At 34.6% G+C, this 17,526-nt stretch overlaps 1 protein-coding gene across 10 annotated transcripts in view; it reads left to right on the top strand.

The window, feature by feature from the left end:
* GBE1 (1,4-alpha-glucan branching enzyme 1) overlaps window positions 1-17,526 on the top strand; it is a 181,608-nt gene that overhangs the window by 113,515 nt on the left and 50,567 nt on the right. For 9 of the 10 annotated variants that reach the window (XM_080571324.1, XM_080571319.1, XM_080571326.1 and 6 more), the window contains one exon: window positions 2,313-2,484. In XM_080571324.1, coding sequence (XP_080427450.1) covers window positions 2,313-2,484 — 172 coding nt within the window. Of the gene's footprint in view, window positions 1-2,312; window positions 2,485-10,174; window positions 16,350-17,526 lie in introns of those variants that run through there. The other variant, XM_080571322.1, reaches the window with a different exon arrangement.

Raw genomic sequence — 17,526 nt, 5'->3', positions numbered from 1 at the left:
ATATATTTCTGTTTTAGAATCTCATGTTTGGGAAGAAGATAGATATATTTATTTTGATTTAAAAAAAAAAAAAAAAGAATTGCAGTCAGACACCTGAATGACGTGTGAGAAGTAGGATAGAGAAATAAAATGGGAGTGTGGATAAAATTCAACATAAAAATATTCAGTGATGCCCATAAGAGGCTGAAACAATTCCAATTTCTTATATGTAATAATGGGTTATGAATAGACTACTAACAATCCAAGTACAAGGTCTCATGCTTATAGCAGATGTGTGGAAAATACCAACTCAGTGCTCATAGCAGTCAAAAAAGTAGATAGATTACTTGGAATTGTTATGAAAGGAGCAGACAGCAAAATCAGTATTCTGCTGTAGCCTTTCATGGTTTACTTGCATCATGAATATTGGAGGCAGGTTTGGTCTTGCATCTCAGGAGATCCAGCATAACTGGAAGAAATGCTGAGAGAGTTGGTAAGAATAATTAGAAGGTATGGAGTGGCTTTCAAAAGAAGAAAACTAAATAGACTAAGACGCTTCAGGGTAGAAAAGAGATCATTAAAAGTGGAAGGACATCAGTTCATAAAGTCGTGACTGGCATAGAAAATGGGAACAGGGAACAATTACCCCTATTTCCAATGGAAAGATTAGAGGATATTAAAACTAACGGATGCCAGATTCTGAGTAAAGAGTTGTTGTTCCTCCCCTGTCTCTCTGGCACGAAGCAAGCTCTGTAACCCCTTGTCATAGGATGATGTGTTTGTTCAAACTTTGTGACTTCTAAAGTGTTTGAATTTGTTTCAAAGGAGATTGATTGAAGGCTCCTGAATACAAACATTCTGTTTCACCTGTCTATCTGTGATAGTTAGGGTAATGTTTTGGTGAAGTATTGTTAAGAGTTTCATTTGCCTTCATACTCTCTCCTGCCCGTTAGCTACTGGCTGGTTTTGGAGACAGTACACTAAGCCAGATAGCCTGCTGGTCTGATGTCATACACTTCATGCACTTGTGTCTGTGTGAGTACAGAAGTTAAGTAACCCTTTTATTGAAATAGAAGAATAGTCATTAACTATTAAAAAAGTAGAGCCAAATGAAAGGCATGCAAATACAGGTCTGCTTAATACAGAACTTTTTAGCATTGCAGTCTTGCCCCTGTTGCATAATAACTTTTTCCTAAGCTTGAGGGAATTTATTTTTAACTTGAGGGAATTATCTATTTATGCCATTATATTGCTAGACTGAAAACTAAAGGATAATGGGGCCTTTCAGCTAGAGCTGTTTCCACGTAGACAACTGAGTTGTAATGTAGTGAGTTTTCACATTAGAGTATAAAGAGACTTGGGCTGCTGAAACAAAAATTACATATTTGCATGCAAACACTCCAAAACGTTTTCAACTACCTGTATGCTAATATATTAGAATAATCCTAATATTAGAATAAACAACAGCATTTGTTTGGTGTTTTTCTGTTCTTAAATAACAGCAAACGCTAGGAAGTTAGTAATTCAGTTACTGTTTTTTCGATAGAAATACTAGCTTATTTTGCTACCTTCTGTGAACTCAGAAAACCAGTAATATATATGGTTTATATTTATATTTCATATAAATGAATGCTTCACACTCTGCATCGGTAAATCAGGAATATTGTTCATAGCTGTTTATTTGTACATCCTAGGAACTTTACTTGAGATGTTTGCTTTCTTAGTTTTTTTTTTTTTCCTACAAGAATTCCAAAATGCTAGGTTGCTTGTGGCTTATTGAGTGTACACTAGCATTTTACATTTAATATATGTAGGCGAAAAGGTTCTCCAAAGTGATTGTGCAGTTTGATAGTGAAATACAAGACTATAGCAAGGGCTAGATAGCTAGGAGCTGATTGACTGTATACATATGCTCACAGGATTGCAAAGGAAAAGTGGAAAGTTGGGTCGGGTGTCCAGGCAGGGCTCAGCTCAGGGATGTCTCTGCCTCAACTTGGAGGCTTTTTCTTTTTGACAGGAGATCACATACCACAACCACGTGGTTACACATCAAAAAATGCAACACTGCAGTAATTATCAGCTAGGCTCATCAGCAGAGGCAGGATGTTCACTTTGTGAATTGGGACTAGATTGCGTACAGTGAGTCACGTCCTTGACCCCTTGCCAGTCTTCTGAGTCGTAGAATGGCTCAGATTGGAAGGGACCTTAAAGATAATCTTGTTCTAATGCTCCCTTTACAATACAGAACACCTGTTTAAAAAAAAAAAAAAAGTGTTAGAAACACTTCTAGTACACCACTCAGGGGTTTTCTTCATTTTTTTAAACTATTATAGGCACTTGTTGGTGATAAGACACTGGCATTTCGATTGATGGATGCAGAGATGTACACAAACATGAGTGTGCTCTCGCCTCTTACTCCAGTTATTGATCGTGGAATACAGCTTCATAAAATGATTCGTCTCATTACTCATGCACTTGGAGGAGACAGCTATCTGAACTTCATGGGTAAGTAATCTTAGGAGCACGTCTTTCATTTTCTCATCTACAGAAGACTTGGCAGTGAAATAAAAAGATATGACACCATCTTATAGTCATGCTATTTATTTTTGAGCATAAATATTTTTGTAAAGGTTTAGTACAAACAGTAATACACATTGTTTTTCTGTCTGTAAGATGTACTGTAAGACAAGAAAATAAAATTAATGTGGTTCCTAATTGTAAAAGAAATAAGGTTTAGAAGTGTGGTAAGCTCTAGTTCAGAAGTTACTCTGATTTATAACTTAAGGTGGTATTTTAATCGTAGTTCTGCAAGTCTGTCAGATGGTAAGCCTCATCTTATAGAGCTAGCTTGTCTTTCATCTGTTCTTTTCTTCCTAAGCTTTTTAGGGTAACAGTCAAATAACTAAGGATAGTTCTGTGCTTATTTCAATTACTCGTTATCAAATAATTAGTGAAGGGAAGTAATCTGGAATCAGTTGATTTATATTTCACTGCTTCCAAGTGAAGAGCAGAAGCTTAATGAGGTTCAGGCAAGGACAAATCTTAGAGACAGGAAGCACATCCTGCTATGGAAGAAGGGAAGTAGTAAAAGCTAGATATACATTTTGTTCATGACAAAAAATAAAAATAACTGTTGCATTGCTTCCTAAGCACTATTGCTACAAAAGCTTCAGTAGTTGCTCTCATTTGATCAACAACCTGCAGTTCCATGTGGTAGTCTTAAAAATTGAATGTTGTTGTTCTTTTTACATGCAATGCTGAAGCAATTTAAGCTTGATGCTGTCTTCCAGCTTCTTATTCCTTTATTTCTTTGTGAAATACTCCTTATTTTACAGAATTGTAATTTTTTTACTATGATGTGGTGTGGCAAGTTTTGTATGGCAGTTCTGTTAGTCACATAAAGGGAAAAAAGGCTGAAAACATGTTGAAAACAATTATCTTGGACAATTTTCACACAGTGAAACACTTGAAAATTACATACTTTTTAGCTTAGTAATGCCTTCAGTTTTTGTTCTTAAATGTTTTATTACGAAGTTTGAGGAGCATTGGATGTATTCTGCTTGCTTTCCTTAGTAGTATATTTGCAGTATACTATAATAAATATATATTAAAATATATTCTAACTTTAAAAAAAAATGAAAAAAACAAGTGCTGGCATTTGATTTAAACATGTCTGTACTGATATGTGTTCTCTTTCTTATTATTAGGACACTCAAACTTACATACCATGGCTGTAATTTTGGGGTTTTCTTTTATTAAAGAATTAAAGTAACTTTAATATAGTACAGAAAAAAAAAATCATTGTGTGGTATACTAGTGAAGCTATTGGTTCCAATAAAGTGTAGGAAATTTTCTCAAGAATGAAGAGTGAATGAAATAAATATTTGAGGTGTGTAGTCGGGCACCAAAATGTACAAGCTATGATGTGTGCTGTTCCGTTCAAATTAGTGATAGTACAGTAGTTGAGGAAGCAGGTGTTTAGAAAATATGCCTACTAAACTGCAGATGTCTCTGGCCCAGATTGACTTCATAAGGTTAGAAAAATGATCGGTAATTCAATGTGGCATGTTAAATTCAGTGTGTCAATGCAGGTTGATTGAGCAATTAATATTGTGTATCCTTGAGTACTGCAAATGTTTCAGTAAATACATTATCATTTGCTATATGTAAAAGGTGGAAAAAATTGTAATGAATGTTGGAGTAGAAAACATACGTTCAGAATGCTTACAGTCTGGTGTACTTAAAATGCTAGTTAAGCAAATACAGTGACAAATGAGTTTTCTAACTTTCAGTTTTGAGAGAAAGCCGAGAGTTGGGAAGAGAAGCCTCAAGTGAGGTAGGAGGAAGGGGGCAGGGGGTGTCTCTTTCCAGAACTCCTGGAGAAGGCAGTCCGGGTGCCTCTGTGCTTCCCTGGGTCTTTCAATAAATGTATTGTGTTTTCTTCTGAAAACTAAGATGACAAAGCAACATGCTGCCTTGTCAATGCTTTGCTTACCTTAAGGAAAAGGAAACACCTTCTAAAAATAAATAATAATGTATCAGAGGTACACATGGAATTGGAATGCTGTGCTCTCAAAGATATGCTTGAATTTTTCTTTGAAGATCTAGAATAATATTTGACTACCCCAGTGTTGGAGTATCACTTATATTCTGTATGTGAAAGATTGTTACTGAGAAGTTTTGCCCCCACTGACCACTGCTCATGACTTTCACCTGATGCTATTAACACAGCATAATTCTATGTCCTTATTACAGACATTTATAAGAAACCATTGGAAAAGTCCTGGAAGTAGTTATCCTTATTTTCCATGTTTCTGGACATTAAATTTTCACTGACAGCCCAGTATAGGCAAGCAGTGACATATGAAAACTTAAGTGTGAATAGTAAAACTTTGTCATGCCCGTAAATTACTTTTCTAGTAATACAGATCATTGGTATATTCTTTTCTACTGTCTGTTTCAGTTTTCTGTGCAGCTTTTGCAAGTAATCTCTGGGGTTTCGTTTGCCCATCTGGAATGGAAGACTTAACCTAGAAAGGAAAAACTTAATACGCTTCACTGAAAATGAGCATGACAATGATTAACATTCCGCTTTAGGGAATGAACACTCTGGAAGGACAGTTTGTTTAATAATAATAGTATTGTTTTATAGTAATTGTTTTGATACTTGTGCTGTATCTAAATCCTTTGCTTTCAAAGCACATAGGGAGTAGCAATCATACTGCAGTTGCAGTTTGTTCTGCCCAATTCCTGTTGTAGATGTAGATTTTAGTACTGAGACTGGCCAGTGCTGGTCAGAAAATGGTACGGGATTTTAGGAAATCACAAAAGTTACTAATTCTTTTTGTGCTATACTTTAGTAAGGCCACAGTTTCCTCCTCCACTGGCAAGCTTCCATGGAGGTGTTAACATAAATAATACACATCTGCTTGTCTGAGATTTAATGACATTTTAAGAAAAAGTCCAAAGCATTCACAGTATGTGCCTGTATTAGTAGAAATCACTTTTCTACTGGCAATATTGGTAAAACCTCTGTTCATAGACAAGTATTTTTGTTCGTAATTGTAATGATACTGGAATACAACATACATATAATATTAATGTAGTTCAAAACAGAAGAAAAACTTGGAAAAATATTTGAAGTCAAAGATATTTGCCTACTCTAATGTGAGGATTCAAATCCAAAATAAATACCCTACATCTGACTAAAATATGTTCTTTATTGTCAATTCAACTACTACAAAAGAACAAAAAGTCTTAAGATTTGACTATTTCCTAAATTGCTAAACAAGGACTAATAGAAGTTATAAGACTCCTAGAATACTTCAGGGATTTTCTGATCACACCTCGCGAATAAATTAACCACTGTTGTCATCCACTGGACAATATTTAACTTCAACATTAAAAACTCTCATATTTCCCATAAATAATAGCTGCACTGTTCTGTTTGTATATTGCTTCATTTTCCATCCTGTCCTTGAAGAAAAGCTATAGGCAACTGTAGTAGTTCATTTCCTTGAAATTTTCTTTCCTATTCTCTTACTCATTGTCTGTACCCTGCAATTATGGAAAACCCTGCAGGATGTTGAAGAACTGTGCCAGTTCTTCAGTGAGCTTGTTTCCATTTTCTCTCCTTATCTTGTGTTTCATCTGTGTCCACCTAAATTTAGACAAGGAATGGTAACTGCTTTATTGCCTAGAATAGGCATAAGATCTAGCCCAAGGGGCCTTAAATAGCATTGTAGATCCTTGGGATCCTTTATAGCACAAATATTTACTGTTTTATGCCGCTAAAATCTTGCTTTTCAGTTTGCAACCATTTTCTTGCTTCCTTCTTCATTTTAAATAGGCTTAAACTCGAATCTATTGATTTAAATTGAGATTAATCCCAACATGAATCTCTAGTACTGTTTTCCGTGGCTTTTCTATAGTAAAACAACTGTTAATTAGGGCTCCAGAGACCAAGTCTTTCTCTCCCTGCAAAACAACATTTTTTTTCATCTAGAAGCAAGAAAATGATTTTCAGTAACTACAGAAATTTGCAGTCATGATCGTTGAATGATGGTGTTACTGTTTGGGGTGACATTTATCTCTGTTTCACTAATATCAAATCAATCTGAAAAGCTTCCTTTTCTTCCCACTCATCAGTTCACTTACACTGTAGTTTATTTACTTTATATTTAGAGGGTTTTTTTATATTATTTTGTAAATGCTCTAAATAGTTTCTTCTCTAATGGTTTGGTATGAGACATTGTTCTCTCTTTGGCCTTTAAAAAAATGCTATGCATCAACTGTTCCTCCAAATTAGTATTTTGCAGAAAGAAACTTAGATTTTTGTAAACTAAGGAATTTGATAATAAAAGCATTTATTAGGCAAAAAAACATGTTAACCAAGAAAAGAAATAGTGCGAAAGCTATATCAGTTGCACCAATTTCAGTCTGGGAGATGTGCATACAATTTGCTTTAAGAATGTTAAGTTAAAGTTTGAAATAAAAAGAACAGAACATAACCTACAATATAAATGGGGATGTTATTTAAGGCAAAATGTATCTTTTCTTGATTCAAAACCTAAAATGCTACTTTTCTTGCAAACTACTGTGGTTAAAAAGAAATTGTATTCAGAACAAGGATATTCATTTTAAACCAAAGGGGTTATTTTCTTCTTCTTAGAGATGTTGCAAACAAATGAGTCTGAATTTTATTTTTTCTGTTTACTTTCTTACAATTATTACTGTTGTGCCTTGATTTCAGTGATCATTGTGACTTTTGTGATCATAAGTTAGAAAATGGCCTTGCAAGAGCAAATACTTGTTAAACTAGCACCATATAGTCAACTCCTGTTAATAAACAGTATTAAAATGCTCAGCTAGTAAAGAATGGGCATTAGGATAGGGAGTTTGAAGTCATCCTTCTTAATATGTTTAGCTGGCATACCTGGCAAATGTGCTTTCTGTGTTGCCAGTTCTACCAGGTGTTTTAATTTCATGGCAGTCTGACAGAAACAATTAAAATCATAGAATCATCTAAGTTGGAAAAGACCCTTAAGATCAAGCAAGGTGCAAAATAAGGGTGTAATCTGAGGTTTTACCTACAGCTTGGCATAGACTTATCATCTACCTACAGTGTTGTTCCACAGTACACCATATGCCCCCACTCAAAACTTAGGGAGTGGAAGTGGAGAATCCAGTTTTTTAGAATAAGCTTCCTTCATTGCTTTGAGTCTCTTCTGGAAGGTCTTCTAGATGTACAAATTGTTAATTTATTTGTTCATTTACTGTTCAGTGAAATAAGCTTCATTTCTACACACTCAAAATGCATTAGAGATTAGTACAAAAGCAATTAAAGAGGAAGACTGTCTCATAATGTAACACAAACACATACGCACATGTCCATTTTTCCTTGTGACCCATCTTCTCTTCGCAAAGTGTGTCCAAATACTAGAAATTGGCTGTGGTAATTGATTCCATTCCCTACTTGAGAGGGTAGGTAAGAAAGCTCCATACATGTGCGTATCTCTTTTAAATATGTAAATAAAATGGCTTCTTGTATACATGTGATGGGTAGTTATTGTCTACACTATGGTTTCTCAAGTTAGGAACCTTGAAAAATAAGCCTTCGTAGTCAGCAACATCCTCAGTATTCAGGAGTTAACAGCTTCTCCGACATTTTTCATGGATTGAAATCTGGATGTGTTTTTTCCAGGCTGGGAGAGAGTCCTCTGAATTGAGGACTCTCGATGTCTTGTGTGACTTTTCTGTTTTTCCTTTCAGAGCAATGCTGATGTTTCGAGCAATGCTGATGTTTCCTTAGTTTGCATGCAGCTCTTGGGTCTTCATAGCATCAGATAGTCAAGTATTATGAGTGGAGTGGATATGTAGTAAATCAAACCATTCTATTTGGGTTATAAGGTTGGATTTTTTTTTTTGAATGATGAGTAGTTTTCCATTTTTTTTCTTTCTCTGCTGTTACGGAGACTTGATTTATTTTTTTTTTAAACTTAAGTTATTTGGGGGAATTATAAATTTTCTTGTATTATGCTTAGTGCCGCCATTTAATCACAGTAATACTGGTATTGTGACCTCTGCTAATGTCTGAAGCTTTGTTCTTAAGACTCTATCTGTTGCCGTGCATCTTGTGTAGTTTGTACAGCTCGCAGTTCAGGCTTGTAACATCTCTGTCACCATGTATGAGTGTATATAGTCAGGTCTACTGATACGATGGGTTGTGTCATGTGAAATCTTCTATATCCCTTTGTACAAAAGTCTTCATTAGTGCTTTATTGTTTTGAAGAATGATCACAATCATAAGCTGTGTATACTACAACTTGACATGTTCAGCAGTGATTTTCAGAGGAATTTCTCTAGTTAAGAATGCAAAATTATAATTTACAGAAATCACGACAAAGTCATAATGTTATGGAAAGCATTTTCTACATCTTCTGGATTTCTGACTCTGCAGGACATAGCTGTTCCTTTGTCCTTTCATAATTGTTTTTTCCTCCTTTTGTAGCTATGAAGTTCAGGAAAAATTCAGTAAATGATAATTAGACTAAATATAGATGGCATTGATTTGTTTTACTTTGCAGTCTTTTATGAAAGAAATTAAATACTCAATAGTTAAATATAAATTTAGTGGTTACAATGTTCTCACTAAATAGTGTTTTAAGTTTTCATTTTCTTCACCTTGAATCGAAATCAATTGAAAATCAATAGGTCTACCTCACTTTCAGACTCCTTTACCTTTTTTATAGAATGTAACCACTGTAGTAAAATAACTGTCTTAAAAATGTCTCAAACTTATAGGGAGTTGTGCATGTTAATGCACATAAGTATACATGAAAAACTGTTAATTAGACTTCAGATGTAACATCTACAGATGTTATAATTTTGTGGAGGATAAAATATTGCCTGTTAGTATTGAAGTGTGGTAATTCTTTGTAACTCTAATATATTGAAAATTGATTTTGTGTGTGTGTATATGCACACAAATATTTGCTTGATGATTCATTGTGTAAGCAATTAAGTGTATTCGTCTCAGCCTTTCTGTGCTGTAATTAACTTGGATCCAAGCAAAACACTTAGAATGTTATCTGTTTATGTATTCTTGAAGTGCTTTAAAATGTATTGTAATTATTACAAAAACTTAGATTCATTCTATGAACTTTCTGTTAACAATTAGGGCTTTTGAGAGAGCCTCAATATAAGGTACGTAAAAATGCCTTTGTTTTTTCTCTGAAAAGGCTTTATGAGCAAAATCATCACACAATCTAGCTTGTTCCCTCTTCTGAGTAGAGAGCACTCTTGGGGTTATGTATGTGTTTTTTTATGTTCTTGTGAAGGTTAAGTCCATCACTGCCTATGTTCAGAATGATAGATTGATTATACTTATTATAGATAACCTGTCGACTTCTGACACTCTTGGTTCTTGATCTGAAGACACTGTACCAAAACCAAATGGAAAAAAAATATGTATATTTTCAGACTTCCACGTAACTAAGCTGATCTGTATGTAACTTTGGAATCCACCATCAAGGTCCCAGTTGAATCAAAAATGGACATTTATCTTTTTGAGAGACTAGACTTGCTTTTTTTCCTCAGTGTTACCTTCTTCAACAAATTCATGTGCTAACACATAGTTTTCTAATAGGTTTTAGCTTCTTTGTCACAAAGCATAGGAGTTATGTTTATTTTCTAGTTTCTTGCCAGATGTCTACAGAAACAGTCTACCTGATAAAAAACACAATGGAGCTGCTAAATCTGTCCAAGACCATCACTGGAAGAATTTTGTGTAAGAGCAGGGAAAAAGGGTAAGAGTGCCCGACCCAAACAGTGGCAAAGGGATTGTTTATGAACTATTTATGTCATCGGAAACAATGACCATTCATTAAAGAATACGTGTTGTGAATTGTCTTGTACAATTCTCTCCTTATGAAAGGAACTGGATCTGCTAAAGAAGGTATTGAGCTGTTCTCGTATTAAAGATTCTTTTCTCTCCCTGCTGCTAACTGTACTTCATACAATTTTGTTGCTGATAATTTGTAACCACTCATGTTTTGTTTTACTTCTGTTTTTAAGTTATTTCTGAAACTCCAAACACACTACAAACAGGGGTGTTTTACTTCTATTTTTTGCTGTCTGTCTGTACTCAGTCTGGAAAGGACTCGGGAACTGCACAGTTTAGAGAAATTAATTCTACCAAAAAGCAAGGAAATTTTTTCCCAATTATACTTTGTAGGCTGGCTTTTAAATAGAGACAGGTGACATAAAATGCATTTTCCTTTACATCCCAATCAAATAATTTAGCAATATGAAACCATATTGAGCTGGTATAACAGCATGCATAAGAATCTGTTAATCAGCAACTCTGCACTTGGTGATGCATTGTTCTTTCTCAGACTGGTGTAGGGCAATGCATAGCCAAATAAAATTAAACCGCATGTGTTACCCAGAAAGGAATTGTTATTTTGAGACATGACTGAGCAGATGACATTTTGTATTAGTAAAGTCTGAGTACTAGTAGATCCTTAGGCATACATTCCAATTTGGATTTTAATGGGTACGGTTGTGGTAATTTGAAATGAATTCATCTCAGTAGCATCACTAATTCATTAGATCAATGTAGTTTAAGCTGGAATAACACCTTTGGTGGTGACACTGGAATAAAATTCCATGTCTTTGAGTTCAAGAACTTGTTTTCACAAGCCCTATTAGCTTGAGATCTGCTCATTGTCTTAATTTTCTGAGGCCATCAATCTGACACTTACTCAGAAATTTACTAGAATATGAATTTAAACAGCATTGTAGTTGAATTTGCATTGATCGTCAAGGGGCAAGGTATTTTTAATGCAAATTTTAATAAGATGTAGTAAATTATGTGGTGGAAAGCATATTGAAACATCCCGTATAAATTTTGACCTGTCTCTCATATGTCTTTTGAGATCCTCAGTTTAAAATTTAAAACTGTGCAGGCATTAAGTGTCACTAAAATTTATTATTGCAAGCATAGACTTCATACTTTGATCTGGAGTACATTCCTGTTGTAATTTATTAGAACTCTGTTGAAGTTTACAAAAAGAGAATTTGAAAGCACTGTAATCCGTTGGTGTCCTTTCATATGTCAAGAGACTTAATGAAAAATGCTTTATAGCAGTAGTCATGGAGAGGCAGCTATCTGTTGGTGTTGGAAGGAGTGAATGTGCAAGGTAGAAGGCAAGCCAGGAAAATGTAGGGATAGAAGGAAGTACAGAATCAGCTTGGTACTGTACCAGAGCTGCAAGGCTCTGTTAACCCAGGAAAGTTGCTTTATCTTTCCTGCTATTAAAAATGCATTTTTGTACATACTTCAGGGCAAATGATTTCCATGGGCTCTAGAAATTATGAAAATACAGTGAAAATCAGTTATTTTGGTTTAGCTTCAGAGTTAAGAGTGTTATGAGGCTATCTTGTGTATGAATATAGAGCTGCCTTTAGTAAACATCTCAAGAAAGGAGATGAGGAATTTATAGTGGAGTAAATTAGAAAGGGATCTTAGGAAGAAAGAAAAATGGGTTTTGGATAAGCAGAAAAAAAATTGCTACATTTTTGGCAAATACAATACATAGCTTTTGAGCTGGAATATCTTGTTGAATATAAAATACTGCATTCTATATATCTTAAGTAAAAGTAACTGCCAAGCTGGAAGACAAAGGTCTGACAGACCAGGTCAGACAGGCAAGTTATTCCAATTGAATAGCTTCTTAACTAGCATTTTTTTTAGAGATTGTTGAAAAGTAGTCTTGTAAACCATTCCTGACTTCAGAGTCCATGACTATGAAAAATCTCCCTTATGCTTATCAATTTTTTCATTGGACTATTAATACCAAATACTGCAGGATGGCATGGATCACCTTGATAGCTGTATTATAGGTCAACTCTTAGTGCAGCCTAAGCTCACAAGCTTTGTCTTCACAGTGAAGACATGGCCTTATTTCAAAATGTTATTGTGGAAAAAAGGAAATCTGAAGGAAGAAAATGGATCCGTTAATGTATAGTGTTGAATCGTCAGTATGCCTTCCATTTAAATTATACTCATTAAATTTGAAAAGTAAAAACCTTGGGATTGTGACATGTGATTCTTACTAATTGATATGTACCCTGAAGTAAAAATACACCCCCCATCTCTCTGCACCCCCACTGTAGACTTCTACACAGGTGTCCTTTGTGCATGTGCTCTCTCTAGGAGTCAGGGAATATATGTATCTGACCTCTTAAAAACAAACGAGCTCAGCCTGAATCAAATGTTTCGTTTTATTTGGTTGGTTATTTATTTTAGTTCATAATGGCTGTCACGGTCTTAGAAAGTGATGAATTTTACATAATATTACTTGTAGGAAAAGTGCAGAATTCTGAACATGGATGACTTCTGTAAGTTAGGAATATTTCTTTCATCTAAGCTGGCATAGTGAGAGTGCTGGATTTTTACAGATACCAAAACAAACAAACAAAATACTGTATAAATGCATATCCCATTTTCAGTAGATTCCCATTCATATTGTTGTGCTTTTTTTCTGTGTTCTATTTTGCTGTAATTAGGCATATTTGCAGACCTCTTTTCAATTTGTGAAGAGAGAATTCTTTAAAAATTCTTTATTTTTTCAATATATTTTAAAATGTTTTCTTTCATAATACTTTTTTATTGTTATTTTAGAGAAAGAAAAGTATAACCTAGCAAGCACTACTGAAAAGCTTATATATATATATATATATATCAGTTGTATGTTTGAAATACTAGTTCATCCTGTTTCTGAATTTGCTTTATCCTGATGGCCTTCCTTATATGAACTCTTATATTAATACGTGGCATACTTGCAAACATCTCAGTACTAAAAATTCGTTCTGAAGAAGTAAAGGTGATCTAGAAGAAAATGATGGAGGTGCTATTTGGCATAACTTTTATTCCTGCCTGCAGGTGCTTTTGTGAGGAGAAATTGGAAGATTAGCCAGTCCAATCACTTCAACTGAAGTGTGTATTTTTGTTTTAAGTTCCATTTTCTTTCTGGCTTTATTATGAAGATTATTTCGTTTTGTCTGATTTAATCCGAAGTTTTAGAAGCTATTGCTTCAAGCTGTGCTTATGCCTCCTTGTCACATTTTAATATGACTATTCAAAGCCCATAAGTTGATAAAGATACTGGAATATTCACATATTAATTTCAGTAGATGTGAAAAAGAACTGGCTTTATTTGTGCAGACTTCTCTAGTATGTGAACTTTGTTCTTACAGTTCTGTCTGTCCATGTCCGCTCCCCACCCCCCCCAAAAAAAAAAAAAAGCTCTAATGTTGTTACAGTGCTGGCTGTGAGTAGTCTTAGAAATTTAGTAAGCTATTAGTTGATGTGTTGTCTTCCTGCTTACAGGAAAGAAGGGCATCTCAATTAAAAAATGTTGAAGCAGGGAGTCTCTTATGAAATATGAAGGACATTTAAAATTGAGCTTAACTTTGATATAGTTGAAGTTTTTCAGATAAAATGTGAAATTCCATTTTCTGTATTTGCACTTTGCATTTATATTTGTAGGCTAACAGGACAGTGTTTTGTCATTTTTCATTTCCTGCGTTAAAGTAGTGTTTGGTTTGTACACTGCACACAGCAATACATGACTAAACTTATTGCTTTGTCTCTGAAACCTTACATACAGGAAGAGAAGAAGGCATAGAAATAAAACTGCTCTTTATTATATCTGCTTTCCTATATCTTTTTGGTAAGCTTTTTGATTCTTGGTGTGTTCTGTTATATGAAGACACTGAAAATACTGAAACAGGCACTTTTGAACTAGACATAAAACAGCATGTTGTGTGTCCGAAGGTCTTATGTTCTACTCCTTCAGTGCCTAACTGTACATATGGAAGTGTTTGTGCTAGAAGTATTTCTCCAGGGTGGAATTCATGGAATATGTATAGAGAAAATCCTGTAGAAAGCAGCGGTGAGTACATTGGATTTAGAAGTTGTACTTTATCTTTCTTCCTGTAAGATTTTTTTCATTTTCATTGTGTGGGATTGATGTGAGCCATATCTGAGAGATATCAAAAGACTGGGCCTAATGATATAAGATTTTCTTGGTTCTCTCCCCCATAGCCACTCCCCATTTCCCACTGTTCCCATGCAGTATCAGATTTTAAAAGAATGTCTGACATTCTGACAATAAAATGTTCCTGTTAAGATCTGAATAAGAAAACAAGCAGTGAAATAAGCTACCAGCATTTTATGCCTGTGTTAAAGACTGAAATGAAACAAAAGGGGAAGACTAACGATATTGGTAACTTTTTTGCAGTTACGTATGTAATTTAATTTGTTTCAGAGGATTGTCTTTCCCCTTGTTAAAGAAGATCCATGCAAAGCATTTACCACCTTAGTAACATCATTTTTTAAAAATAAATAAATAAATAAAAGAAATGAAAAATCATCATTGAAAAGTATTTCAGCTGTCCAAATCAAATTTTTTTTGTGTAAGTAATCTGTAGTGGTTTCTTGTCTCTGTTTTGTGTTTTGCTTTTGTCACTTTGAATTTCCGTACAGCATTGCTGGGGGGAGAGAGGAGAAATCATCTTAGTGTTTGTAAATATTTGGCTTTCCTCAAACAGTTTTAACACAGCATTTTTCTGACACTGAAGCAAGCTTTTTTCTGGAATCAAAGTTTACTTTTCCTTTGAACTAAAGAATCCTTGTCTTAAGGGCAGAAAAAGCATTACGTTCTTCTTAGTGTGGTTGCAATACGTCTTCAGCTTGGGTCCTAAGAAAGCTGCATCATTTCTTTGTATGGAGAGCAATGATAGCATTGCTATAGTACTTCAAATGCATACAAGTTTCAGTAAAATAGAATGATAGTTTTGGAAATACTGTTTTAAAATAGAATGGTGAATACATGCATACAGAATTTCTGGCAATTACATACCCTTTGGGGTAGGGAAAGGAGGAGTACACCTTAAAACATCTTAAAGCATTCTTCTAGTAAAAAATTGCTCAAGGAAAAATGTTGGAGGTGGCTACTTAAATGAGTTTACTTGTATTATTTTATACAGCTAGTTCAGAAGTATTTGTTTCCAAAAAAGAAAAAAAAAAAAAAAAGAAGAAAAAGTTTAAAAACTTACCATGTTTTAAGCAGCCAAAAAGTAATCTAGATTTGTAATCTGCACCGATTCCCATTTGTCAGTGTAAATTTATTTGTATATGTTAACTTGGTGTCACAGGGAAAACATAAAATCATTTGTTATGTATGTCTTGAAAGATTCTGGTTTTGTTATGCCTTCAGTCTTAGGGCCTAGCTAAGTGTGTTTCAAGTATAAGAGGAATACTGCCATCTGTGGATATAGCAAATTTAGAATTTCAAAACCAGAAGTAGCTGTAATCGGAAGATAGGGACGTATGGTATACAGAAATGAAGACGGATAATTCACGGTGAATCTCCGTTTCTTTGAAATGGATCTCACAGGTTTGCAGTGTTAGGCTATTTACTTATTTCCCAACTTTGATTGAACGAAGTTGTGTGGAAAAAAAAATAATCAAGAATATTAAGATAGGTAATGAATCTTGCTTTATGATACCTTCCTTTCCTGTGAGAATGACTCCAGACAAAAAACTCTTATTCTGATGTACAAAGACACTTGGTCTGAGTCAGCCCTTCCCCAGTTGCACCATCCAAAATGTATGTTCTTTCTCCTGCATGTACCACTTGGATGAAAAGAAAGAGTACCTGATCAGTTCCCTATGAAGCCTTCCAGAGAGTTGTTTATAAGTATTTTTAACATTCTGAATTTGTGAAATGATCACATAGAATTTTGTAAAGTAAAATGGAGTTGTAAAAAAAAAAAAAAAAAAAAAAAAAAAAAAAAACACATCCGTTTTGTCGTGTATATTTTGGTCACTTTGGGCAGGTCACTTTGCCCACTCTTGTTCCCTTGATCACTAACTGAACTACATACTCTGAGATTATCTTCCTGTCAATATAAATGCACATAGAGAGATCAAAATACATAGGTTCCCCTTTCTGCTGCCTTTTGGTGAGGAATAACTTACACTGGGTAGAGTCTTTCTTGATAAAAGCTGGTAGTGTGAGGTGGCATGGTGAATTCAGCAAGTTATTTATATTAAAAGTTTTTATACTTAGCTCTTCTGAGGCTTTTCTAAATAAAAACAAAAAAATACCAGTAGTTTGAAGTCTAGCAGGTAACCTCTGCTTCTGTCTGTGGATCCACGCTGCTCAGCTCCTATCCATGCATGTGTACCTCATACTAGTGCTCTTAATGTATGTGCTGATGGCACGTCTGGAATTATGTATGTAATATGCCAGTCATCAGAAAGTGTTGTTCTTTCATAGATTCCTGATTTCCTAGTTACTTGAACAAATTTCTGTCCTAAAACCTGCAAACTGGTAGGTGAAGTATAGAATTGGCAGAAGCTCTGCATGATGGCACTCTGAGTACCTCTTAGATGCTTTTCATCAAAAGGCACTGGGAGGCAAATGGCCAAAATCTTGTCTCTAGTCCTTCTGCCTGTAGTAAGAATGATTACTTGAAAGAAAGGGGATGGAATAATGCCACTTAATGCAATACATCTTGTAGCTTTTTGAGGTCTCAAAGTTGTTTCTTTAAGGTATTGCCTATTCAGAAGTACAAGGAGAGGAGAATATAAAAGATTAATAGATTAATATACAGAAAGGTCATTTTCTGCTACAAGTGATGTTTCAAAGAAAGAATATGGTAACATTCAGTTATGATCCAGTTTGTTGATGACAGCATTCCTTGTAAATTTTCCCACTTTATTTTGTTCTAAATTTTGACAAATATCCAGTTTTAGCTTTTTCTATAAATACTACAAGATTTTTTTCCTGTCTCCTTCCATTAAAAAAAAAAAAAAAGACAAATGACTGTCCTGTGAGGCTTTCTCTAATCTTAGAGATTTTTGATGTTATTATTTTATAAATCACTTGCTATTTGTAGCATAGGAACCATCAGTACCAGTTTTCTGCAGTGCACTCCTCTTTTTCTCTGAGGAGTGATGTTTCTCTTTAGCTT

The sequence above is a fragment of the Anser brachyrhynchus genome (genome assembly GCF_964034855.1).
Source record: "Anser brachyrhynchus genome assembly, chromosome: 1".
In the NCBI taxonomy this organism is placed as follows: domain Eukaryota; kingdom Metazoa; phylum Chordata; class Aves; order Anseriformes; family Anatidae; genus Anser; species Anser brachyrhynchus.
Note: the sequence above shows the minus strand (reverse complement) of the source record. Positions and strands in the feature narration are given on the sequence as shown.